This window comes from Gymnoscopelus microlampas (genome assembly GCF_963454915.1).
Source record: "Gymnoscopelus microlampas genome assembly, chromosome: 18".
NCBI lineage: Eukaryota > Metazoa > Chordata > Actinopteri > Myctophiformes > Myctophidae > Gymnoscopelus > Gymnoscopelus microlampas.
The window spans coordinates 5,803,471-5,831,383 of record NC_139955.1 but is presented as its reverse complement, the minus strand read 5'-3'; the positions used below and the strand labels follow the sequence as shown (position 1 = coordinate 5,831,383).

At 45.4% G+C, this 27,913-nt stretch overlaps 2 protein-coding genes across 2 annotated transcripts; one reads left to right on the top strand and one right to left on the bottom strand.

Annotated features, from left to right (window-relative positions):
• Positions 1–10: 10 nt before the first annotated feature.
• On the bottom strand, positions 11–16,906 carry rmnd5b (required for meiotic nuclear division 5 homolog B). Its single transcript, XM_084041492.1, has 11 exons — positions 16,828–16,906; positions 10,442–10,547; positions 7,984–8,161; positions 7,229–7,371; positions 5,586–5,723; positions 5,061–5,161; positions 4,405–4,571; positions 3,194–3,359; positions 2,844–2,946; positions 2,554–2,708; positions 11–859 (listed from the first exon to the last, which is right to left on the bottom strand). The coding sequence occupies exons 3-11, from the start codon at positions 8,120–8,122 to the stop codon at positions 796–798; spliced, it is 1,176 nt and encodes a 391-aa protein (XP_083897618.1). The 5' UTR covers positions 8,123–8,161; positions 10,442–10,547; positions 16,828–16,906; the 3' UTR covers positions 11–795.
• Positions 16,907–17,152: 246 nt separating this feature from the next.
• LOC311033471 (uncharacterized protein) lies at positions 17,153–27,580 on the top strand. Its single transcript, XM_084040982.1, has 3 exons — positions 17,153–17,285; positions 18,171–21,767; positions 21,876–27,580. The coding sequence occupies exons 2-3, from the start codon at positions 18,243–18,245 to the stop codon at positions 27,036–27,038; spliced, it is 8,688 nt and encodes a 2,895-aa protein (XP_083897108.1). The 5' UTR covers positions 17,153–17,285; positions 18,171–18,242; the 3' UTR covers positions 27,039–27,580.
• The last annotated feature ends 333 nt before the right edge of the window (positions 27,581–27,913 follow it).

Sequence of the window (27,913 nt, the reverse complement as noted above, 5' to 3'; positions counted from 1 at the left end):
CCGCCGCCCGTGACTTCAAAACTACACGAGGCCTTTATTGTCACCAGGAGGACAAATGCTTCACATTTCACAATCAAAAAGTGTTCAATCCCAACTCAGAGCCCTAATGGTTCCCTCCACCAGCAAACAATAACCCTTCAATACAATTTATATGTGAATATACTTTCTCAAGAGTCTTCTCTGGACTTCCTCTGTTATAATAAAAGTTAAATACTATCCTGAAACTGCCTAACCCATACCATGTATCCACTCTACACCATTCATAATCATTCAGCCCATTCGGTCAGAAAACTAGAAAGGGTTTAAAAAAAGAAAAGAAAAACAAAAAATAAACAGGCGCGGTTGTTCTTAAGCCAACTCAAACTGTTGATAAAACCAAGAAAACAAACATGATGCAGTACATATACTTTAAAAGTAAAAAGCCTAGAGAACCTTTGCCGGGCATTTGCAAAAATGTAGTTTCAATGAACAATCCTTTTTTCGGAGGCACTCCTCTCATTAAAAGACGGACTCCTCACTTCACTTCAGGTTGGAGCTGGGCCGTCCCTACTCGTCTCTGTACACCAGGAGCACATGGAAGGGGGTGGGGTTGGGGTCCAGGGTGGAGGGGAAATTGCCATGGGGCCAAAAGGCTCTCCGGGGGGCGGGGGGAGCACTGCGATACAACCTGGATGCGCACAATAACAGGCCAGGGGCCAAGAGCCAAGAGCGGACAGAGGGAGGGAGGGAGCAAAACGGTCCTGGAGGCCTCCAGGGAAACTTCAGCCTTTTTACACGCGAGGAGAGCAAACGCTATCAAAAGTAGATCTGCTTGGCATCTGACGGATTCTGCTCCATGGGGCAATACGGGCATTTCAGCCTGAGGAGAGACAAGAGGGAAGGATGTGAGAACTAAAGCCACACTATGTAAATTTTTAACAACTATATAGCATATTATGTCCCATAAAATTATAAAGCACAATTTTTAAGCAATAACAAACATATTTCCATAAATGTATAAGACTCAGGGGGGTCCCTGCTTGGGGCTTTAGTGTATTTCTATGTATAGGGGAGACGATGGGTTTCATACAGGCATTCGAGCTCTAGTGTCGCACAGGTAGAGACGTCAAACCCGCAAGAGAAGATTCCCCATTTATCGACTGTTGGGGACCACCCGTCCCTTAAATTTTGTGTCAGTTACACACTGTGTGCGCAGCAAAAATAGCAGACCTACAAGCACACAACGCGTAGCGCTGCGATTTGAGCTTGTACATCTGCTAATTATTCTAGCACTGCCCCTAGCTGATTGGCTGAATTCAGGAAGGGAACCGCCCCTTCCTACTTAATCAAGTTGGTCACACGAAGGCAGAACTTCCAATCAAAGCGTCGACTGGCCAATCACGCGCGTCATCGCCGGCCACACTTGCTTACAGTTAGATGTAAACAGACTAGTGTGACGCAGGGTGAAACTAAATTTGTCTTTGGGAACTTTTAGAATCTATTGAAAACAAATATTCAGCAGTGGAGTCCATATAATGAAGATGCAGTGGCCTACATTGACAATCTTCAATGGTAAGACGACTGACACGTTATTATAATGGCAGTGTGTGTGTATAATGGGTAAGAAAAACTACCATATAAACGATGCCTTTCATGGTCAATTTCAAGCCCACACAAGCGTAATCAGAGGGGGTAAACAGCCATGCTGAAACATTGTAAGACGTTTGCGTGTCTTGTGTCGGGCGCAAGACACAGGTCCATTTGGCTACATTTGTACACTCTCAGAGTTGAATTAAAGGGGGTGCAACAAGTGATGTTTTTCGTCAGTATCAGCCGAGAAGGCTCGAGAAGGCCCCAGTTAGAAAATTCCATCACTGCCCTTGAAACAAACAACTCACCTTCTATCATGTATAAACATGACCCACGTGTGTGTGTAAAACGCATGACAGGAGCGCACTGCGCAGTGCACAAGCTGACAGGCTGCAAAGTCACGCCCATCCAGATAAAAGAGTCAAAGATAGAGTGTCACGTCACTTGCGCGACTGAGCAGGGATGCAGAGAGAATTTGGGGTAATGAAGGCAAAGACGTTGGCTGCCATGTTATTTGTGTCCAAAGTGGTCCAAAGTGGCCACTGATACCCGAAACTACTTTACTTTAACTACTGCTTTAAGGTGTGTTTCTTTAAATATTTAAGGTTTAGCTAAACAGATTTAGCTAGACAGACTGTCTGTTTGTCTCAAAAATAGACCAGTCACAGCTCACGCCACAAAGGGCATGTCATCCCGAAACAGAACCATGGCACCAGGAAATACTCATGAGCACCAAAGCCGTGCTATTCATACGCAGAGTTGGCGGTGCCCCAGGATCAAAACCAGAACTTTGTGGTCCAAAGGTGAGTGCTCTACCGACTGAGCAACCTGGACGCAATGCTCTGATAGGCAAGTCCCTGGTTCGATTCCCTGACGGACGGACCATTTACTGAATGTCATCCACCAACTCTCTATCTCCACATTTCCTGTCTCTCTTCACTGTCACTGTTAATAAAGGCAAGAAAAGTTGTGTTCTTCACTTACTTCCCAGCATTAGTGAGTTTGTTGAGGGCGTCTCTGGATATGACGTGGCCACAGATAAGCTTCATAGGCGGATTACTCTCTGAGGTCTGCTGCCGGAGGATGGGGCAGGCGAACACCGAGTGATACCAGCACTTCTTCCCCAGGTCAATTTCGATCTACATGCCAACACAAAGACAAGGTGTGAACAAAAAAAAAACTCCATTTGGTTATATTTGTACCCTCTCAGATTTATGGTCGGTCGTTGAAATTAAACAAAGATTCAGAACCACCGTTATAGAGCATAAACTTACAGGCAGCTCGTCCTTGTGTGTCCACACGCCACTGCATTGTCTCTGTTCTATCACCTGCTTGATGTTCATCAGCACCGGTAACGCCATACAGCCTGATGCAAAGCTAAGGAGAAACAACATACATACAGTACCATGCAACACTTTAACTTAGACATCAACACTTTTATATCTAAAAACAGGCTCTAATTGGAAAAAGTAAGCTAAGGAGTCCACCAGAAATGTGAATGGGGAGGAATTAACTGGATTAAGGACTATATTGGGGAGGGAAAAAAGTTCTAAAAAACAAAACAAAACAAAAAACACCACTGATGATGTTGCTGTGTACTGTAGTGTGTTGATGTGTGTCTCACCTAACGCTGAGGGGCGACTCTACGGACAGGCCCAGCAGAGCACAAGCGTCCCTGGTGAAGATGTTACAGATCTCAGCCCACTGGTTGGTCTCCAGCAGGCTGCGGTACGGAGAGTTATCGATGCCGTGACGCAGATATACCAGACTGCCCATTAGGATCTGGATGTCTGGAGAGACAGGCAGACAGTGAGAAAGACAGAGAGAGAGACGGACAGAGAGAGAGACGGACAGACAGAGAAAGAGAGAAGACACCCCCTTAGGGCAGCGGTTCCAAAACAGTTTCTGGATCAGGGTCCACTTGAAAAGTTTGAAAGTGTTCCCGGCCAGATGTAGAATCAGAGTCTAGGGGTTTGAATTCACGAGGTGCTTTACACCTAAAGCTTTTGTTTTGTTTTGTTAATGTTATTTCATGATGGCACAAGGAAGGTTGACTACTTGCCTGCAATGTGTCACCACTTTCTGCAGTTACTGTGCTTGCTTGTATAATATCCACAACCCATACACGTTCGGGTCACTGTTTTATCATCGTCAATTGGGTCCTGGTTGGTTCAGATTCTATTACCCCCTCCCCCGGTCTGTTTATCATAACACCCGGGCGAACCAAGAAGACACGGACTCATCACTGATCAGGGGCTTCGCCACATGATGGTATTGCGCGTCTAAAATAGCAGACATACAAGCTCATAACGCAACGTGGCGAGTTGTGAGCTTGTAGGTCTGATATTTTCAACGTGCAACACCATCGTACGACGAATAGGCTGATCTATCGGATAACTTCCGCGCACAGCAGGCTGTCGGGAGTTACCCACACTGATATTAAGATCATGATAAAAACTTTAAATGATTATGATTTTTGTTTTGTTTTAATGGTTGTAAACTATTTATTGCAATTTTGTGATAATTTATACAAATAATAATATTAATAATAGCAGTGGCACACTATTACACTATTACTCTGGCAGTCAAAGAGTTAACGGCCAATTAAAAATGTTATCGGTCAATGGCCGGTATATACCGCCTAACGGAAACCTTGGGCTCTACGTCCTCCCGGTGGGGGCTCCTCACTTGTAGGTGAGCCATTAAGATACAACAGCAGTGACAACGCAAACTAAAGAATCAAATATCATGATTTCTGGCCATGTCATGGGGTCTTTAAGGGGTTACACCTTACAGACAAACTGCCACCTTGGCACCCTGCCGTGCCTACTGTACCTCTCTGGTGCTGGGAGGCGAAGGGCTGGAAGTGTCTGGCGTACTGCAGTGCCTCCAGCTGGTTGCTGATGCCTCCGTTCAGCAGGCTGATGAAGTAGAGCCGGTGCAGCTTGAACTCCAGAGTGCTGTTCAGGTCCAGAAGACGCTGGCGATTCGTCACTGCCCACCTAGGAACAACACGGTTATTCATGGTGCCATATGAGCACACTTTGGAGCAACACTTTAGGATTGTGGGACGTGGGTAGTGAAGTGTTTTTCCATGACTTCGCAAATGAAAGATTTTTTCTTCAAACTAGATTGACTGACTGCATACAGGAGTCTTCTACAGGAGCAGACAGCACCGTTTTTACAACCAGGTCACTCATGGTAAATCTACATCAGATTTTTACTACATTATAGCTGGTAATACATCTTGCAGACATCTATGCAGAAAACTAAGTATTTTTTTACTTCCGTTTAGCTCTATAGCAGTAGTTCTCAAACAATTACATGTCAAGGAACCCCACTTTTTTTTTTATAAAATAAGAGTTAACGTGGTTCAACTGATTTCGCTTCTATATTACTCAATTGGCTGGAGACCCCCTCAACGTCGCCTGGGGGTCCCCGGACCCCACTTTGAGAACCAGTGCTCTATAGGGTGAAAAGAGAAGACCTACTCTAATGCTGGTCTGAGGTCCTGCATTCTCAGAGCCTCCAAGATCCGGTTCAACTCCAAGAAAGGCTGCTTCATACTCATGTCTATGACGACTCCAGACTCCTGGGATGTGAACACACACACACACACACACACACACACACGAATGTCACTATCATAACATTTTTTGTTGACCATACATTTTCGTACAAATAATTGCGCTTAATGATTTTCTTGTGTTCTTTGGCATTGACATTTGGAACATATAAATCAAAATTACATCACAATCACAAGGCAGATACTATGTCACAATAACTTAATAACTATACAAGCAAATGACTGACAATGACCAATAGCAGCAATAAAAAACAATTGTGAAAATGTATCAATATTTGTCAACAGAAGAATTGATACCAGATGATTGGAAACGATTCTAACGATTATGCAACATAATTGCAACCAAATCAAAATATAATACACATACAATATTTTAACAAATGGCTATTCCAAACAGCACTGTGCGATGCAGTGGATCATGATTGTTCACCTGGCACAGGTCCTCTGCTACATTCAACATTCCTTGTCTGTACAGGTGCTCCACGATGGTCTCGCTCAGATATTTCTGTCTTTCTGGGGAGTCCCACACTGTCTCTGCCACCACAGCACTGACCTCTGCGTCGAAATTCTGCAGGAAAATAAAAGGCCAAAAGCTTAGAAGGAATTTTAAAAAATGCACCTGGTCATACAACACCTTGGTTAGGGCTGGGCAATTAACCGAAAAGATATCAAAACCGCTATTTTACACCAATAACAAACTTGTTGTTTTTAAAATGTCTTATATATCAACAAATTGACATGAAATGTTCTAATAGATCTACAAGCTCACAACGCGTCACATCATGACACATTGTGAGCTTGTACATGTGCTATTTTTACTATCCAACTTTTTTCTTTTCATAATATTTAATTAATTGTATAGATAATACAGCTGCACAGTATACACATGTAAATTAAAGTTGGCAATACCGTAGGTAATATATGCTTGATGGCTCTTAAATCACTGACATTGTCGACCTGCTTTTATTTTAAATCCCTAAATCCCCCAAATCATGGCACGGTATTGTATGTGTGTGTGTGTGTGTGTGTGTGTGTGTGTGTGTGTGTGTGTGTGTGTGTGTGTGTGTGTGTGTGTGTGTGTGTGTGTGTGTGTGTGTGTGTTTTACTCTGAGAGTTTATGTGCACTGTCTGTCTGTGTTATGTCATAAGGCCTGTGTCAGGTTTTCGGCAGACTGCCATTTTCTCCCCGACTTTCCAGCTGTCACAAAACTATATTATCCTCATTTCCTTGTACTTTTTTTTAGGACAGCTTTTTCACTGGAAGTAGAGTTGCCAGTGGGACATTAACGTTAATAAAAATGAATTGGCACTGATCGGTCCAGTGGTTTGAGAGATTAGCTCGGAGACAGACACACAAAAAAAAACATGATTTTAAGGTGGAACCAAAATAACTGAGTACAGACTAAAAAGCACTGATACTTCTATGCTTGTAATTAACATATTTTAAGACATTGTTGTACTATGTTTTGGGCAGACCTGACACTATGGTTGGAAAAGATAGGAAATTTTGGTCCAGTGACATTTATAGCTGCTGCTAAACTGTCAACACACCTTTCTGCCACAGGTTGTAGATAATATCCATTTATATGACAGCTGACCAGAGCAATGGGGTAAAATATACAAAGAATAGAAATCGGATCAGGCAGATCCTGATCAATACCAATCAGTTAAAATATGGCTTTATGAGATCTGATCAGTAGGGGTGTGCCGACTAATTTCACGATACGATACGATACGATATTGGGCTCACAACATCGATACGATATATGACACTTTTTAATATGAAAATATATGGGGGGGAAGAAAAGCTTATGAAAATATATGGGGGGGAAAAAAGCAAATGCAAACAAATACTTCTGTTTTTGCATTATTATTGAAAACATTTTTTTTCCCCCAAAACGATACATATCATCACAAAAACGTATTGCGATATATCGCAGGACGATATATCGGCACACCCCTACTCATCAGGACATCTCTAAATACACTACCCTGCCACGCAGGCAGGGTTATTAAATATATGTATGACAGCCTGTGTAAATTACTGCTGGGAATTGTTGTCCGTGTCCTTACCCTGTCGATGGCTTTGCCCACTTTCGACACACTGCCGTGGATGTCCTTATGTCGAGAGGCGAGCATCTGTACCGTCTCCTTGATATTCTTACAACACTGTGCCATTGTTTGAGACAAGACTGATAAATCTGCATCTTGCACCCCTGCAGGAGAGAAAAGGACAAGGTTTCCGCTGTCAAAACAGGGGGGAAGAACTGTGGCTCATCAAAGCACCTCCTAGGGCAAAACTGTGTTTTTAATTATGGCAACTCTTGAAATTCAGTCCTATTATTTTGGTCTGGATTGTTCAAACCTGTTGAGTTTGTTTATGAATCTTAGGCTATGGCTGAAAACAATCTTAATTTTACCTTTTATATTTTCATAGTGTACAAAATACTAAGATCAAATTTGTGAACTGATTCTGGACTTAAACCTTTTCTTATGGATTGCTAGAAATACTCATCTCATCATATGTTATTGTGTGTCACTAGATGCTGACTAATGGTAAATTACAGTCATTAGTGTCAGTGCAGTAATCTGTGTGATTTACAGAGTCCCCGACCCCTACTTAAGGTTATTGTCACCATCTGACAGAAGCCTTGTATCTCTATATTACAATTACGTTTTTTGGTAAATGTATTCCCTATTACCACACACACACACACACACACAAACATTCCTGAAAAGTAACCGTTTTGGAAATACAAGGTTTCCACCCGACAGCAACGCTATGCATCTGTGGGATAATAATGATTGTTTTGGCGTTTCTTTCTTACCGAAGGCGACTAGCTGCCCCCTCAGTTCGCAGACGTTTCGCAGCAGCTCGTCTAGCCTCTCCTCAGACTGGTGGCCGTACATGACAAAACGATGGAGAACCTTCTCCAGCTCCCGCTCCACACACGCACACTGCTCCATAGCTGCAGACTGGGACACTCGCACACACACCACAACCACCTTGTTCCAAAACAAAACAACATCACATGGATTATTGTGAATATTAATGTTTATATTAAAGGGGCAAATTATTATATTCTATTATTGGACATGTGAAAATCAGTCATAGCACTTGCTGATGCATTCAGTGTCATTTTACGTAGGCTGCCGGCAAGAGAGAGAATGCACTCTCAAGACACAGAATATACAGAGTATTGGGTGATTTTCACATGTCCACCTCACAACAAACAATTATGATTCATGTTCAGCTAGGGCTGCAGTCGCTCAGGTAGAAGAGCTGTCTGGGAACCAGAAGGCCCTGAGTTCGAGCCCCAGCTACTCCTGACTTGTGTGGCAAGTGTGCAAGACACTGACTAGCCTGCGATCAAGTCACTTTGAAGGTTGATGTTCCAGTCTGGGTCTGGAGAGGATACGGTGCGTGCATGCATGTGTTTTTGCGCAGATTACACAAAACGGGTGGACTGTAGACCACATCACACTGGTTAATTCAGAATGAAAACCAGGCTCTATGTGGAAGGCCTGGTGAGCGATTTAATGTGAGGTCAACATGTGGCTGAACCATAACTGCTCCACGAGGTGCCATGAGTTGTACTGTACATTAGTCATAAAAATATTTTGCACTCATGTGGTAGTAAATGTTGAAGTTTGAAGTCTCTTAATGAAAAGGAGACTAAACACCACGTGGAAGTTTGCCTTTGATTTTACAGCGAAATCAACAATGGAATTACTCAAAAAATATTAATAAAATATACAATATAAATAACCACAACACAGAGACAGACAACTTAACAGCCTCCAATGCCTCTTCCAATTCAAAAAAGAAAAAGGGGAAAAAAATCGAAATGTGTTTGCAAATTTGATTGGATTTGCAAACAACCCTATTGCTTGAATAAGTCACGATTCTCCAAACACACAATTCGATCTGATTAATTCACACTGTCAAAATAAGAAGACAGGGGGCTTCTTGCAGATGAGGGAAACTCGAGTTGTTTAAGTACTGCCATGCAGTGGCTCTTCTCTTAACTGCACTGAGCACTCTTCACTCCAAACAGAAGCCATTCAAGGTTTATAGCAATCTGACTTTTGACATTAAGGTCATGGATTCAATTTGATTGTCTATAATTTTGATGGATCGATTTCAAGCTAAGACTTTCGTGACAACAACACTAATTATAAGCAAGTGGCTCACTGCATTAGGCTACTTCCATGTCACCTACCAATTGTTTACACTTTTCTGGAAAAACCTGGCAACCCAACCTAGGGGTTTTATAACAACAACGAGAACAAACAGCTGTCTTTCCAACCAATCGACCCATCTGCTGTTGTGTTCTAACAATGACCAAACTATGATGACCAAACTATGATAAGTCATGGCACTTGTGTTTATCCGACCATGAGGAGAAATATAGAGCACAGCAAAATCTCTGTCTTCTTGATCACAAAGTGTGCTTGATCGATTACTTGCCTGTGGTGATGAGGTTAAATGATACGTTATTAAACTAGAAACAAAAATGTCATTATTCGATGTTAAAGGGACATAATGTAACACAATCATCAGCCCCTTCAGTCATAGGTCTATAGAGTCTGTAATCCTTCTAAAGTGATGTGATCTTTTGTTCTTGCTATTTTCTTGTATTGTTTTAATTTCGATCTAGCCTCCTTTTAATGTGTTCTTGGTCGTGTTTTTGATCTTATTGTTTATCTAGTTTAATATTGTGTTATTTTACTTTTGTTGATATTTTTAAGTAAAGCACTTTGGGCGGCATCTGATGTCATGAAAGGTGCTTTACAAATAAAGTTGATTATTTTTATTATAGTATTATTCAATCAATGGTCATCACTGTAAACATGGAATCTTTGCCACAACCAGCTAGCGTTGTGTAACATCAACGTTTTAGGTGGGTTTTCAGTGGAACCTACACGTCTATTTGAATTAAAATAAAACGCCGCCATACATTTAACGCACGGGACGTGTGTTAAATGTATGGCAGCGTTCTATTTAAAAATAAATAAATAACTAGAATACAAACAAAAGCTAGAATTTCGCAAACGTAAACAAACATAAGAATTGACCACAAAAGCTAGCTTGTTTAGCTAGCAGCTAAACAGTTAATGGTAACGTTACCTCAGCTGCTGAATGACAGGGCCGAAAATGACTACAAAAGGCACAATGACAACCGTGTTGTTGTCCTCACGGTGTGTTTCGCCATATATTTGACATATATTCGGCTGTCCGACTTGTCAATTCAACACCGAAACGTTTAAATAACCAACACTTACCTTGTTTTGCTAGCCACTTAGCTAAGCGTTAGCGTTAGCCACTTGCCTGCTATGACAGCGACTCACCGCCAGGCTGGAGGCGGAACTTCCGCTGTCGCATTCTGCCCTGTGAGGGAGAATTTCAAAATAAGATGTTTTTGTTTGTATTTTAGCCAGTGGTGGAAAAAGTACTCACATTTGTTATGTAAGTCCGGAACAGAAAATGTACTTGAGTAAAAGTACGAAAGTATTGGCATCAAAATGTACTTGAAGTATCAAATGTAGAAAGTACTCATTATGCTAAATCTTCGAGACACACATACGGGTATTTCGGGGCGTGGGCGAATCTGCCATTCTTTCACGGGCGGGTGAAACAACACAGGAATAGGCTCTATGCCATAGAGTTAAAAATAAGCTCTATGCACAGCAGCCACATTGGAAAGAAATCGGGCCTCCTTTTCCTTCACAGGTGTTACCAATGATACAAATGAAGGCTCTGTTCCATTCTGGTCAGGGTGCTGATATCGTGCATGTTGGCTCACTAGAAACACTCCATTTTGGTTCCCAAATGGCCCCTTATGGTGGGTGTGTAACTCTTGAGAGTACTCTCAGAGTTATGGGGGTCCTTGAAAATAACCACCAGTGTGCTAAACTAAATGCAACAGAGCCTTAATTAGTATTATTGGTAACACCTGTGAAGGAAGTAAGGAAGGGGCCCAATTCATTCCTAATATGGCTGCTGTGCATAGAGCCTGTTGCATTACAGAGCCTATACATTGTTACATTTTGTGGATTTATTTCGCACAGATGGCGCAACATATGGTGAAGTATTGTAGTGCAGGTCATTGCAACAACCACCAATCTTGTGAAAAATGAAAACGGGACCGCCAAATATTTCTAAACCTCGCGATTCTGCCAATAATCATATTCTTTGAGACGCTCATCCGAGTTTTATCCCCTTCCCCGCTCATACTAGGACATGACTTATGTTTTGGCAGAAGAATTAAATGTATTACATAAAATGTATTATCTCATTGTGATTGTGTAGATGTGTATAGGGCTGAAGTGGTTAATGTATGTTTTCTTTAGTAGTAGTAGTAGTAGTAGTAGTAGTAGTAGTGGTATTTTATTTTGGTCTTAGCAGGATAAATTCAATATATTCAACATATCATCATACATGGTTTAGACCAAAAAGGTGTAGGCTGAAGCCAATGGCTTATTTTGCCTATCCCTTTTCACACACTTTTTATTTTCTAATAATAATCAAAATTATAAAGTAGTAACTAAAGTTTTCAAATATTTGTTGTGGAGTAAAAATGGAGTAGAAGTAAAAGTACTGAACATTGGAAATACTCCAGTAAAGTAAGTACAGTACTTGAGTAAATGTATTTAGTTACTTGTCTTTACACCACTGAATATAATACAACAAAGTTTGGCGCTTTTAAATCTCACATAGCACTGGATTTGTATTTGACAGTCTCACAATTGTCATTATTTCTTTCTACAAATTATTTAGGTTACAATAGAATCCAAATAACATTGCTGTTAGACTGATAGGACAGTGGTTCTCAAAGTGATGTCCGGGGACCCCCAGGGATCCTTGAGGGGGTTCCAGGGAGTCCCCAGAAAAATGGGTTAATATAGTATCAGAATCAGTTCAACCCTATATACATCTGCAAATCTAAAAGCTCACAACAGGTTGCGACGTGTTGTGAACTTGTAGATTTATTTATTTGCCGAATACATATCTATAGACCATATTCACACGGCGGCCATGTTTCTATGAAGTCAATGAAAGTTGCCACCCCGGGTGGCGACACTTTCAATGTTAAATTCCAATATGGCCGCCGTGTGAATATGGTATGGGTGCATTTCGCCTTTCCGACATGTCGCCTTTCCGACGTTAATGAACCCTATATACCTAACCCTAACCGCACGCGGAAGCCACTAGTCGAAGTGGCGAGATGTCGGAATGGAAGGAGCACCCCGGTCTATAGGCTCTATGCACAGCAGCCATATTATCACTTCCTTCACAGGTGTTACCAATGATACTAATGAAGGCTCTGTTCCATTTAGTGTAGCACAGTGGTTTCCACCACCCCCATAACTCTGAGAGTGTACAAATGGAACCAACTGGACCCTTACGGTTCCATTTGTACACTCTCAGAGTTACACACCCGTAAGGGGCCATTTGGAAGCCCATGAGGGTCCCTGGACCCCAACTTTAGACCCACTGGTGTAGCAGAGTGTTTCCAGCAGTGAGCCAACATGCGCAACATCAGCAACTTGACTCTGTTTGACCAGAATGGAACAGAGCCTTCATTAGTATCATTAGTAACACCTGTGCATTTCTTCATAATATGGCTGCTGTGAATAGAGCCTATTGGGGGGTCCTTGACATGAAAACGTTTGAGAACCACTGGCGTAGCGTAGGTGAACCATGCACTCTCTGATCTACTTTGACTGGCACCTTTCCAAGGGGACTCCCAATGTAGTACAACCACAGAGCCAATCATGTTCATGTAGACTGGGCCGGTAGTTCTCAAATCTTTTCGTGTGAAGGACCCTCAAATGTATAAATATTTGGCCGCGGACCCCCTTTTGAAAATGTTATGCGCCAGGGACCCCCAGAAGAGAAGATTTGTGTTCAAATAAATTCTAAAGTATTCAAAATTTTCCAAACATTTTTGATATTTTTCAAATATTTTCAAAAATAGCTGATACAACCTCACAGCACGTCACTTGCTATTTTTGAATAGCCAACATATACACGGATAAAGTGGTTAAGATGATTGTGATGCTTTGTTAACTACTTTTGCTGGGGACCCCACTTTGAATGCATTTTCAGAAAATGTCAAATCTATCATCAAGTCATGGGGCAACGAAAGTGGTTAAGGCGCATACCATATATAGGCAGTGATGCCTGTCAGCAAGTCGCTGGTTTGAATCCTGTTTCCTGTCTCTCTACACTTTTAACTATCAATAAAGGCAAGAAAAGAGAGAAAGTGTAAATAACTATACACACACACACACACACACACACACACACACACACACACACACACACACACACACACACACACACACACACACACACACACACACACACACACACACACTGTATAGTACATACTGTATAGTACATACTGTATATATCATCTAGTCATCACAATGGCTTATTGCAGCTGAGCTGGGTCAGCAGGTAATTATACCAAGAAATTCCTTTATATATGATGACAATTCCAACGTTGAAGTAGAACTCAGAGGTGACAGCATAAGTAGTTTAGGTTCAAACAATTTCCCATATTAATTAGTCTGCAAGCATGCAGAGTCCGTTGTTAATAGTGAGACATACCTAATGAAGATCCCTTTATAGCCCAGGAGAAATGCATGGCTGAGGAGTCAGGTTAAGGGTCTTTATTCAATCTTTTAACGAGGTCTAGGCTCTTGCCCAGAATTTCGAGCAATGCTCCGAACGCCTCCCTCTAGGGTTGGCATCATTCTTGTCATACAGTACATGACAAAACATAGCTTCTGATTCCAAGAAGAGAAACCAGGTTGAAATTTTGGTCAATCTTTTCAAAGATTAACTTTTTTTTTTTTACATAGTTGTCTTATTGCAATGCAATAAGAATAAAATATATTTAATACCATAACACGCCTGGAATCAACACATCTTCCTGTGTGAGATGTTTTGATTGCCATTTAACAATAACCAACTACCATGTGTTTATGACAATAACCACACACATCCCAAATGTGTCTCAAATATTCTCTTCATAGAGATTGAAAGATGTACAATCACATCCCAAAACGGGTAATTAGGTCGGTTCAGAAATGACAGATTTGATATGTGATCTATTATATTTACAGTAGCTATTGCTTTTGAAGACCCTGTCAAGAGACGGGACCGTAGTTTAGCCTCACATCCCAAAGATAGGACTTCATCAAAAAAAATAAGCCAAGAATAAGAATGTATGCTGCCTGTGGCCAGAAACGATCTCTGACCCAGAATATTCAAATCTCTAACAAGTACATTGATTGATTGATTGATCTTTTCTTTGCCAATACTTTATACATGTAGCATTTGTACACATCTGTCAGAAAGATAAAACACAAAAAGCTTGACAGCTTATTTCCATTGTGGTCCATGAAGCTGTTGCTATTCTGGGGCAAACATTCAGAGAAAATAGCAGATCTACAAGCTTGAGCTTGTAGATCAGAGATTTGATGTATAGAGGGAAAGAATGGAGCAGACCTATTATAAAGCCCAGGGGGACCCTGGTCAACAAAGTATATAGAGCTTAATGGTTAGGTGTAGCCTAAGCCTAAGTGTGTGTAAACCGCACGAGGCAAAAGGTTGCTGTATGTTTGTCTACTACTGTATGTCTCTTATGAGGCATGAGGTTATTGGCATCCTAGTCTCGCGTTGCCAGACTGACTTGTGAGTCTGTTGGCATCCTGGCAGACAGATGCCCAGCTTTGTGGTTGGGTAGGGCTTAGCGTGGAGTGGGCGAGACCTTTGGAATCGAGGGGGTCGGTGTGACTAATCTAGGAGTGATCTGGACTAAAGCTTGCCATTGCAGGGGCGTTCATCATTCTTTCCCTTTGAGTTCTCCGCTGCTGTCGTGCTGTTCCACTGTAACCCCTTACACAGAGTTCAAATTGGCACATGGCACTCTGTATAAGCTATAATGATATCAGTGGTGGAAAGTAACTAATTATATTTACTAAAGTACTGTACTTAAGTACCATTTTGATGTATTTTTTACTTTACTGGAGTATTTCCAATTCTCAATATTTTTACTTCTACTCCGCTACATCTCAGAGGCAAATATTGTACTTTTAACCTACTCCACTACAATTATTTGTTACTTTGTAGATTTGAATTATTATAACAAAACATACCACTTCAGCCCTATTTAAACTTTGAAAATAGCAGATCTACAAGCTCACAGCTCGCAACACGACACGCTGTTGTGAGCTTGTAGATCTGCTATTTTCAAAATATTCAAATACATTTTATACAATATGATACCTTGTGAAACGGGGCATTCTGCATTATGAGTACTTTTACTTTCGTACCTTAAGTACATTTTGATGCCAATACTTTTGTACTTTTACTCAAGCAAATTTTGATTACTGGACTTTTACTTGTAACAGAGTCTTTGTGCATGGCAGTATTGATACTTTGTAAGTAAAAAATCTTAGTGCTTTTTCCACTGCTGAATGATACACAGACACACAAGAAGATACAATTACACACACAAACACACACATAAGAACACAGACACATAATTATTATCCTAGCTGTCTTCTACCTTCTACCTAGCTGTCTTCACTATTCTCCAAAATTGCGCGCTAGATTTGTTTACAGTAGGTTTGCCTGGTGATATGTGTGTGTGTATTTATAACACATCATAAGATAATGTCGGCCAGTAGCCTACGTCTAGGAGAGCTAAATTAACCACAGCAACTACTCTCCTTAGAATATCTTAAGATAAGAAGAGAAATAACGATGCATATTGTCCATTATATCCCAAATTAAAGGAGGAAGAGTTTTTTTACAGTATTTAAAATGGGATCTGATCGTGACTTTCCTGATACAAATGAAGAACATTGCATGAGGCCCAGTGTGCCTTCAATCATCGCCTTATGCAACCTCATATGGGAGCTATATGCTGAAAGTTTCCATTGACCCACTGAGGCACCTAATGGCTCAGAATTAACGATAATCTCCAGACCTATTAGGTTAGTGACAGAAATCAGACCCCACTCCACCTCCACCCCCCACTATTATAGAACATGACCAGACGGCCTCTTCCTCAAATGCAGTCACCAAAATGAAGTGTGAGTATAGTGTGGTTAAGCAGGGGCAACTCACACATACTGTAACGCACACGCTCACAAGTGGGTCGAGTTCTGCATGTGAGCTGTCACTGTAGCATGGTCTACTCCTTCACCTTTAACCTGATGTCCCCCCAGTAGGCCCCTAGCATGTACACTCACACACACACACACACACACACACACACACACACACACACACACACACACACACACACACACACACACACACACACACACACACACACACACACACAGTAGTAGCTACTCCCATGGAAACCTGTGTATCAGTCAAGTGGGCAAAGTGTGGGTTGTTCTGCGTACCCATATCTCTCCTCTGTCTTTTCATGATTGTGCGCCCAGGCAAACTGCTAAAGCTATGGCTATCTGGCCTTGATAGCATGGGTCTATATATAGTGGGTCCCTGTGACTGAGCTGGCTCCGAGTGTCAGATTCCAGGGGCATACATCCATCCTGGCCGGATCAGCACCTGCTGCTAACTATAAACCCACCACCCCGCCCACACAGAAAAACCAGCCCAACTCAGACAGGGAACTCACTGCCAAACCAAACCTCAGCCTGGAGAAGAGAAAATAAGACCCAGGTTCGACTCAGCCGGCCCTTTTTCCTGGAGCCAGCTTAGAGGGGAGGGGCAGAGAGAGAGAGAGAGAGAGAGAGAGAAGGAGAGAGAGGGAGAAAGAGGGGAGAATAGATTAGTTTAGAAGGAACTAAAGTGTAGGTCCTACAAGTGAGATGTCCTCCTTTCCTTCAACAGTGTCTTTTCATATGGCAGGCAGCACGGATGTGTTTCTGTAGTCGTCTAGACAGCGGCTCAGCCCTGGCTGAGCTGTGCTGAACGCTGGTCAATGCTGGCCCCCGGGGTCAGGGACATGTATAGTGTTTCTGCAGTGTTGGACGGCTCTGAGGATCTGAGGGACAGTGGATTGGATGAAGAGGACCTATTGCAACACAGAGGAACCCGATGCCCTTCAGGAGAACCCTAGCGTTCAGCCAAAAGGTACAGTAGAAACGCTTGCCGTCTTTCCCATTGCACCCACTCACACCGTGGGTGGGCATGGGTTCATCCTCTCTGCAGCTCCGAGGCAAGGCAGTGTGTTAAGGACAGATAAATGGTATGTAACGGCTGAGCCAAATTAAATCTACTGTCAAATGTAATGTAGGCTATATCTGAGCTCCAGAGCTCAGTTTAAAGCTTTGTAAAGTAAAATAAGTTTGCAAAATGATGCACAGAGGATCGTGGATAATCTGAAATTCTTGAAATCCTGTCTGCAATGCAGCCCATCAGTGTGCAAACAAATAGTTTGATTTATTATCTGTAATTATTACATGAAAGCTACTGTTTAGCATTCTTTTAAACATGAAATATATTGTATGCTAAGAGTAAGCACATTAGCACACTTATTTATGCTGTTGTGTTCGTTACCAATTTGAATGGTGCATGTGGCAACAGGCCCAAATTAACCTATCTATTTTTATGTTGTAACCCCTTTTAAAACCAAGAAGCAAACTCCCACAGCTTTAGAGAGGTGAAAAAGGGTCAATAATTCAGAAGAGAATTAAATGACTTTGCTGTAGACAGGCAAACAACACAACCAAATTTGCACTAAATAAGCTTAGGCTATGTCCACATATGATGGAAATAAATGAACTACATCAATGTGTGTGCAGGTAGATAGATAGAGTGATGATCACATAATGGCAACTAACGGTTTTGATTTGCGCTGGAGACCTCTGTTACATTTCTTTCCCTGCATTCCCTCAGTACCCCTTTCTGCTATCCTATCTAAATCAAACAAATACTTCCTAAAATATGAGAAGGATAATGAATGAACTACATAATGAATAGACACATCAAACTGACCCTTTCTCTGTCCCAGTCCAGGTAGAGTCCAGAGCAGACTACAGGAGAAGACTGGACTGGCCACTGTGAGACTCTGGAGCTCTTGGTCTAGCAATGGACAGCTGGACTCTCCAGGGGGACAGTTACTCTTTCCTGCGCAGCGCGCCCCGCACCTTCTCCCTGCGCCACCGTGACGGTACCCCTAATCACGTGGAAATCTTTGACATCACCAACATCCATAGCCATCGCAGTGCCATCTCCGAGACCACCTGCCTGTGTGATATATTCGGGGACGACTGCGAGACACCGTCCCTCTCCAGCAGCCCCGCTTCGGGGTCTCTTGTCCCTTCACAGAAGGAGGCGGATGGGAGAGCTGCCGTATCGCCCCTGGCGGATGACCTGAACGACTCCTCGGGCTCCTACCACACTGCTCCTGGTTCCATTGAAGGAGAGGAATTGTTTGAGGATTCTACAGAGAAGTTCCACAGCCCGACACCGCAGAGAAACCATTCAGAAGGCCAGGGTGTGAGCTCAGTGAATCCAAATACTGTTAATACATCAGCCGAGGCCCACAGCCCTATTTGTAGTGCTAGAACCCCATCTCCTGGACCTAACAGCTCACATACACTCAGCCCAGAAGGAAGAGTGTCATCCTTATCCACATCTTCAGTTGATACGAAAAGTTCCTTCTCATCGTGTAACCCAAAACAAAATTACTTGGAAGCTGAATCACGGAGCATCACGCCTAGATCCCAAGATAGACATAGCAGCTTTTCTTATCAATCTTCAACTCTTAGCCCATCCCCTGAACTCAGAAACAGAGCCAACTCCTCATCTTCCTCTGAACTTCCCCCCTCTTCGTCTGAATCTAGAGGAGCAGCGATCTCACCAGAGCCAAGGAGAAACTCTCGTAATCGAGAGAGGAGCTCCTCACCAGAACTCACATCAAGGAGTTATTCACCAGATTTGGTATCATCGGCCTTTGAACCCAGGGTCCTTATTTCCTCCCATTCTCCATCACTTAGCAGCACAGGAATATCACCCCAGTCGAGAGAGACATCAGTCTCCCCCGACGGAAAGAATAGGTCCTACTCCCCGGATACGCAGGCCTCATCTCCTTATCCGGAGCTAAGAGGGAGGGTTTCCCTACCAGACCTCTTTAGCAGAGGCTCCACGCCGGACATAGAGCACTCTCCCTGTACACCTGAGCCGACTCATTACCACTCCCCTGCAGGAAGAGACACGACACCAGCATCCGAGCCCCAAAACAGCAGGTTATCAGCTGAACCTGGCAGCACTGTATCTACTCCTCACTACACACCTCCCCCACCCCTCATATCTCAAACCTCCACACCTGAACTTAGGCAGCACAGGGTTTCACCTGAATCTAAGCACACCACTCCGTCACCTGTATTTCTCAGTGCCGCTTTTTCATCAGAGAATCAAACCAGAAGCCTGTCCCCTGCTCTCTCACCTGAAATAATATTAACTCCTCCCGCTCCTGAATCCAGACTACAAGGCTCCTCACCTTTAGTAGATTACAAATCAGCCCCATCGTCTGAAGCTGGGTCAAACTACTCTCCAGTAGAACGCAGACATACTGCTGCTTCACCTGAGATCAGGATCACCGCATCCTCACCCGAGGCCAGAAGGAGAGAGCAGTCTTCTGAAGCGAAGGAGACATCAAACTTGGATCATCACCGTGACTCCATCTCTCCTGGTGCCAGAAGCCTGAATTCATCTCCTCATATAACAGGAATTTGTTATTCTATTGTTCAACCCGAGGACATAGACTCAGCCCCATTTCCTGAACTGTCCCGTCACTCCACTCCTGAGTGCAGTCAAATAAATCAGCCACCTGCCCCGTGGAGCACCGCACCGAGCAGAGACAGCATACAGAGCAGTACAGAGTCTTCTGGTACACCAGGGGGTTCACCGCAGATAGCAGGCGTCACGTGTACTGTCCTTCAGCGTGAGAACCCTGAAACAGCTCTCTCATCTCAACCAAGGTACAAAACACCTTCACCTGAGCCAAACCATCAAACTCCATCACCTGAGCCAAAGCCGAATAGTCCTTCACCTGAGCTAAGGCATCCAACCACTTCATCTGACAGGTGTAAATCTCCTTCACCTCAACCCAGAAAACAAGAGTCTTCACCTGTTGCCCCCTCACCTGAAAGTAGGATTAGTCAGCAGTCTCCTATTTCTCTATCACCTGAACCTAGGTCTAGTCAACTGTCACCTGTTGCCTCTTTAACTGAACATAGATTTAGTCAGCAGTTCCCTGTTGCTCTATCACCTGAACCTAGGTCTAACCAACTGTCACCTGTTGCCCCCTCACCCGAAGGTAGATTTAGTCAGCAGTTCCCTGTTGCTCTATCACCTGAACCTAGGTCTATCCAACTGTCACCTGTTGCCTTCTCACCCGAACGTAGATATAGTCAGCAGTTCCCTGTTGCTCTATCACCTGAACCTAGGTCTAACCAACTGTCACCTGTTGCCCCCTCACTCGAACATAGATTTAGTAAGCAGTCTCCTGTTGCTCTATCACCTGAACCTAGGTCTAGTCAACTGTCACCTGTTGCCCCCTCAACTGAACGTGGGTTTAGTCAGCAATCACCAGTTGCTGTATCACCTGAACCTAGGTCTAGTCAACTGTCACCTGTTGCCCCCTCAACTGAACGTGGGTTTAATCAGCAATCACCAGTTGCTATATCACCTGAACCTAGTTGTAATATTCTCCCACCATTCTGTCCTTATATTAAAGCTGACCATCAGTATACACATCTCTCTCTTCCTCTAAAAGATATACCTGAAGTTGAAGAGAGTGTCTCTTCATTTGACAAACATAGCCCCCACTCAGAAAAAGAGTTGTCTGCTGTGGCTGATATTGAAAACGGGTCATCTGCTTTGAAAAGTCCTATCCAGTTAATTGAGGTTTGTGACTTGCCTTTTTCAGATAAAGCGAGAGGGTTAGAACAAAGCATTGACAGGGACATAACACTGAATGAAATATACCAGCGGTATAATCCAAATTCTGAGATCGGCCCTACTGTTGTCCATAAGGAAGACTCATATAATTTATCACCTGAAGTCAGGAACGACAACTCTCCAACAAAACTAAAGACTCCCTCCCCTAATCGCTCAGTCTCCCTTGGAGGCAGGAGTCCAAATAACTCACCTGCCCACAAGGCCACAACTAAGTCACCCATACAGAGAGCAGAGGACCTGCACCTCACATACCCGACTCACTCCCTGACCCCTGCAAATAGAGAAAACAACATTCATCCACCTGAACACACAGGGAGAGAGCAGTCACATCCTAAAGCCTGCGGTGGAACTAGAGAGAGGCTCACTGAAGACATGGCCCACCGTGTAAACAGGAGGAGAACGCCTTCTCCTCCACTAACCAGGTTCACCCCTGTGCACATAATAGCTCCTGAGAAACCATACCGACACTGGCAGAACAGAAACCATAGTCCTCCTCAGGTTTTAGCATCCCCGCCAGCTGGTAATGTAAAGAAACAGGTGATAACCAGGGGAAACCCCAAAGTTGCCCCCGGTGACAGTAATAGCCAAGCCCACTGGGTCAGACTGGAAAGGGAAATGGAGATGGAGCGGGAGGAGGAGGAGGAGGAGGAGGAGGAGGAGGAGGAGAGAGAAAGGGAGAGAGAGAGGGAGAGGCAAAAGCGTAGGAGGAGGGAGATGGAGAGAGAGAGAAAGAGGGAGGAGCTGTTGTCTGAGCAGGGGGAGGGGAGGCGGGGGGACAGCAGTTACAGAGGGGAACAGGTTGAGCTGTCATTCAGTGCCAGGAATAGAAAAGGCCCCGCTGGAGCTCCCACAAGCAGAGAGACTCGACAGAGAGTGCCAACAGCACGCTCCTATTCAGAGAACCTGTTCGCTGCTAGACACATACAACAACAACAACAACAGAGCCTGATCCAAACTTCCCAGCAAGACAGCAGGGGCGGTGGTCCCATCAGGAGGCAGTACCCCGCTCCGCCCCAGAGTAAGATAGCTGCTCCCAGACGCGCGGCTGCCAACAGGCCCAGCCAGAGCTCCAGCTCCAGCATGGGGAGTGAGCTGGACGATGCGGACAATGAGGTGCAGTGGTTCAGTGACCTGGCCTTCAGCAGCCTGTCGAGCCCCGAGGTGGATTACCTGGACATGTACAATAGCAGCCACCGCTCGTCCACCAACGCCTCCCAGCCCTCCACCCAGGACAGCCCAGCAGCAGCGAACGCTGCCTGGCTGGCCTATGCCGAATTCAAGGGCTCCGCCCCACGGCTGGACAATGAGGATTTCCTGTTCCAGCAGCCTGGTGCGTACTACTCCGATGGCCTGGACCCGTCAAGGCGGTCCGAGATGGGTAGCTTTGAGTGTGTGGATGTGGCTGTGGAGAGAGAGGAGCCTAGGAAGGGGAAGAGATGCGTGCCAAAGAGGCAGATCCAGCTGAAGAGAAAGACAGCAGCTGAAATGATGCAGGATGAGAGCAGCGAGAACAGCAGTCCTCTCATCACAGACAGTCCCTCGCTACAGCGGTGCTCCAAAGACACCTTTGTGAGACAACACAGCACTCCAGCAGCCATGGAAGAGTCCTACCGCCCCGAGCCCAGCCCCGAGCCTATTAAGAAGAACGAGAGAAAATCTAAACTCCAGAAGTCTGCATCTCTGGATGAAACATGCACCAGCAAGACCACGATGGCTACCTGCCTCATTAAAAGTGTTTTGTCCAAGAAGATGCGAAGCGTCGATAAACAAACCGAAGACCGGGAGACGCCAGGGGTCAGCCCCGCCTCTGAAGACAAAACCCCGCCACCTCAGTGTGCAGTAGCACCGCTCAGAGAGTCACCAAAAAGTGATGCGCACCATCTGAGTCCAAGTCTTCGCTCAGACCATAGCCTCTCGTCTGAAGAACTTCCCCTGAGAAGAGACTCAAGCCCACATGGTGAAGGCAGACAACAGAAGAACTTTGCTGGGAAATTCAGCAACAGGCCAAGTCCAAATAATAACAACACCAATTTCACCTTGTCAGAGAGTGACAGAGAGTGGTCTGATTCTCAACGCAGACAGGCGACCTCCTCGGGAACACCTGAAATGAGATCAGAATTCACAGTGCCATTTGACGGTAAAACATCCACCCCCGAAAACATAATCCCTGGAATTGGAGGGGAGCGAGGAGATGACGGTAAAGGGTGGGAGGAAAGGCAGGCTGGTGACTCAGCAAATGCCACAACCGGAATCTCAGGCCCCCGTTTGGCCGCCAGAGCCTGCAGTGCCGAAGCCAAGACAACAGACAGCGAGCAGGAATGCGAGGGCCCTGGCACAGAAGACCACAGACAACTGCAGCAATATGATAACAGCACCTACATGTCATACACGCCAGAGATTACCTTCAAAGCCAGTCCCGCCCCGGAAAATAAGAAGAAAACCTCACTCAATGTCTCTCTCTCACCTGACCTGGAAAATAGACCCGAGCTTCACCGCGATGCTCCATCACCAGATGTGCCTTATAAAGAAAGGTTAGAGGGCAGAGCAGAGAAATCGGAGGAGGTGGAAGAGAACGGGAACAACAGAGTGAAGGCCCCCATGCACAAAGTGCGGGATGTTAGGAAACTTGTGAAAAATACTTACAATCTGTCATTTAAAGCGACCAGTCCCGTGCTGCCGTCATTCGGGAATGACAATGAAAAACGGGAGGCAAAGGAGGAGAGGAGGGAAGAAATAAAAGAGGAAAGGAAGGAGGAGAAGATCAAGGAAAGGAGGGAGGCGAGGAAAGAACTGAGGACCGAGGAGATGAGGGAGGAGATGGCAGAGCAAAGGGTGGAGGAACGGGGGGAAGAGCTCAGGGAGGAGAGGAAGGTGGGAAGGAAGGCGGAGGTGAAGCTGCCACCATTCTCTCCATCTCTGCAGCGAAAGGCAACACCTCTGTCGCGCCCGCAGCAGCCAATGCAGATCGAATGCAAAGCTGTTTGCTGGAAAGAGGACAAAAACAAAATGACTCCCAGCAAGGCGGAATCTGAGAAAACACAACAAAAACTGCAGGCCTCGCCTCTGCCACCCGCTGACGTGCCACAGGAGAGTCACATGACGGTAGAGGAAGCGAAACCTGGACCAACTCGACCCCGCCCCGATGCAGAGAAGGAAGCACAAAGCGTTGAGGTGAAAGGTCACAAAACAACAGCCGACGAGGTGAAAAGCGAGGTGGTCAGACGAGACAGGAAGCCTCCCATGTTGGGGAGCCTCCCCAAAGTTCCCAGCAAGGACAGAGAGGTGTCCACTGCTGTTGTGCTCATAAGGGATGGCTCCAGCAAGACCAGGAGATCTCCATCACCAGCCCAGGATGACATTCAAAGCCCGTTACGCACACAGTCTGTGTCGCCTTCACGCCCTACGTCCAGTCTCAGCCCAGGCAGTGGCGGACACTCCGTTTCCATGATATTGAAAGAGAAGGGCTATCAAGCAGACATCGGGGCAGTAGTGGGTGAGGGTCAGCCTACCTCTGGACCCAAAGGGGTCCCCCAAAAGCATGTGAACCGCCTGGAGATCCCGCTGCAGACCAACACGCCCTCAGATGGATGTCAGGCCGAGCCACGGAGGGAAAGAACCTTCTCCTCCTCATCCACCAAATCTGGTCCCCCGGCGTCATCTGACCGTGGGGAAACCCCTTCAAAGGTCAGTGAAGAGGATGGGAACAGTGTTAAATCCACATCTAAAGATGCAACGAATCAAAACGGTGTGTCTACTGTCAGACATATGCAGCAACATCAGACACCATCTCAGACCAAGCAGAAGGAGCCGTTCGATTTCGAAGCAGTGAAGCGACAGGATCCAACGTTTCCGCCAAAATCACCTGCTCCGAGGAGATTCAGACCTCAGCCCATCGAAGTGAAGTCAACGTCTAAAGAACCACAGCAACCAGAGGTGCCTGGAAGTAACCTGCCAAGCAGCAGGCCTCAAACAATAGAGGTCAAGTCTATCGCTAATAATAATTCTCAAAAGCCAGTGGTGCCCCCTAAACCGAACTACAAATTTAAACCAGCCGATCTTGGGCCGCAGCCGAACGAAACGCCAAAACCAACAGAGGCCACATCAGGTGTAAAACTACTGGCAGAGGAGAGGCATCAAACAATAGTTGTGTCCTCACCGACGATCTACAGAAAGCTCTCAAATGAGACTACATCAGCATCCAACTATACACGAAAACTAGCAGTGTCTGCAGTCTCCAGCTACAAACCTCCCCCAGGCAAAACGACAGCCGCCATTCCTGGCACGCCGAGCCGGTCTACAGCACTCTCCGAGACAGAGGCATCAGATGACAGAGTTCAGCAGCAGCAGCAGCCAGGGACTTCACCTCAGAGTTCCAGACATACACAAAGACCAACAACCTTAGCTACAGCTCCGATTTCAGCCGCAGGCCCAGGTGTGACCTCAGCTCCAGGCCCAATTCCTGCCCTGGCCGGGAACCAAGTCCCTGGACCTTCCACTTTCCCTGGCCCTGCCTCAGCTGTACCCAGCCAGTCAAACCAGCCAGCTGTTATGGATCTAAACAGCCAACCACAGCATCGCAGGACGACATACACACAAGAGCAAGCAATGACAGTTACTTCCAACAGTACAAAACAATCCGCTGCTGTGTCCACAACACAAGTGCCGGTATACACACATGCACCACGCCAGCAGTACCACAGATCCCTGTCCAACGAGCACTCCCAGAGGATGGATGACCTGCGTTTCTATGCCTCTGACGACCCCCCCAGCTATGACGAAAGGGAGAGTTTCAGCCCCTTAATGCTTCCTGACCTGACCGCCAGGAAGCCACATCGCTACCACCCCTCCTCCCGCCCTCCGCCGTGCTCCTGCGCCTCAGGCTGCCCCTCTCACCCCGGTCTCACCCCTCCCCACCACCACCACCACAGCCCCCGCAACCTCACCCCTCCTGCGCCCTCGCACTCACCAGGCCATGCGCTGCCTTACCCCATGGCCCAGCCCCACCCTCGTGCCCACCACTGCAGATCCGATCCCCTGCCCATGAGCTACCAGCCCAGTTCTCCTAAATCGAGCCCCATGGGCCCTAGCCAGCCACCACCGGCCATGTACCAGTCGCTTCATCAGCCTCCTGCCTGCCCTCCTCACCCCTCCCTCATGCAGCCCCCGTCCCAGCAGATCGACCCCCGGCGCCCTCCTGTTCATCGGTCTCCACAGCAGCAGCCGCCCGGCGTGGCCGGGGGCCCTTACAGTGACCATAGTCATAGCCACAGCCACAGCCACTCCCCTAACCTTCCCCCAATGGATGCCCAGTACCTGTGTGGCCCTCAGAGCCTGGGTCCATCCTATGGCTCGGACTACGGGGGTGATAACTCCAGTCTGTACTCAGAGAGCAGCTACGGGCAGACGCCCCGCAGGGTGCTCATGGATCCTGAGACAGGGAAGTACTTCTACATCGAGGTGCCCGTGCAGCCGCTGAGGAAGATGCTGTTCGACCCAGAGACAGGCCAGTACGTGGAGGTGCTTATCCCCCAGCAGGCTATGTCCCACTCAGGTCTCTATCCTCCCTCTGCAGCCCCCTATCCCTCCCTCCACAACCCCAACATGTATGCCACTGCCCCGCAGTACCTGCCCTACGGAGCTCCACAGCCCCAGCCGCACCCCCAGGCTCAGCCCCAGCCCCCCCGCCACCCCGAGGCCTCTGCCCCAGCGGCAATGCACCAGAGCGGGCCTGGAACCGGCTATGGGAACCCATCTGGTCAGGGGTCCAAGCCAGAGCCCCAGGGCCATCCACCGCTGGACCAGAGCTACCTGGAGAGCATGTATTATGTGCCTACAGGGATGAATGCAAGCCCCAACCCCACAGACTGCTATCACAAACATGCCCCCGGCCAGCCTAACGCAGGGGGGAAGAGGTCCTGAAATAGAGGTTAGAGGCCGCCGTCCTGGAGCCTGTTGGGTTTTAAATACACAGTATATTATAGGCTTGTCTAATGTTAGCCTGTAAATGTTATTGGAGTTTTCACACAGCGACTGAAGACAGTGATTCTTTGGTTGTTGTTGTTGTCGTTGTTGTTTCCCCCCCTTGCTGCTTCTATTTTATTATACAGTATGTGCTGTTTTTGGTAGATTATATGGATGTTATTATTGTAAGCTTAATGGTTTTGAAGTTACCCTTTTCTATGATGTGTTCTTTGAACTATGTGATGCCTAAAGCCAAGAAATGTGGATCTAAAACTGTGTGTACATATAACCACATCATATACTAATCATACATGAGTAATACAAATCAATAGATATGAATTGATTAATATGTGTGCTTCAACAATTATCTCCTACAAACTTGAAAATGATGTCTCAAGAAGAACCTCGTATTTATTTATTTAATGTTTCTGTTTAATACTGGGTGAGTTTGAGTGACAGTGCACACAAACAATGTCAATAAATGATGTCACATGAATGTATCGGCCTGTGGTGGCTTTTTTTGTCACACCCACTGTACACATTTTGTAAACTGAACTTTAACCGGAGGTAGTTTAAATGCTAGAGCAGTGCACTCTTGGCATCATGGGATATATATATATCTCTGCTGTCGGGCAGGAACCAGCTATGTCCAAAATATTAACTTTTCAGGAAATGAAAAAAATAAACATGATCCTCATCAAAGTTGGTATGGTGACTTTATACATTGTCAGATAATTTAATGTTTCCTTATATTATCACCACTCTACCCAAATACAGCTCAAGTGGAGTTAGGAGGTTTTTGACCATTAATGTGGAGATGGTTTCTGCCTGAC

What these genes read in the sequence shown, in the direction of transcription:
- rmnd5b (XM_084041492.1), bottom strand. Translation starts at nt 8,122, where the DNA reads ATGGAGCAGTGTGCGTGTGTGGAGCGGGAGCTGGAGAAGGTTCTCCAT. An exon ending in CGCCTCCCAGCACCAGAGAG is followed by an intron (nt 3,360 to 4,404) that starts GTACAGTAGGCA and finishes CTGTCTCTCCAG; the next exon opens with ACATCCAGATCCTAATGGGC. An exon ending in AAACTCACTAATGCTGGGAA is followed by an intron (nt 860 to 2,553) that starts GTAAGTGAAGAA and finishes GTCTCTCCTCAG; the next exon opens with GCTGAAATGCCCGTATTGCC.
- LOC311033471 (XM_084040982.1), top strand. Translation starts at nt 18,243, where the DNA reads ATGGACAGCTGGACTCTCCAGGGGGACAGTTACTCTTTCCTGCGCAGC. An exon ending in GGGAGGAGGAGGAGGAGGAG is followed by an intron (nt 21,768 to 21,875) that starts GAGGAGGAGGAG and finishes TTGTCTGAGCAG; the next exon opens with GGGGAGGGGAGGCGGGGGGA.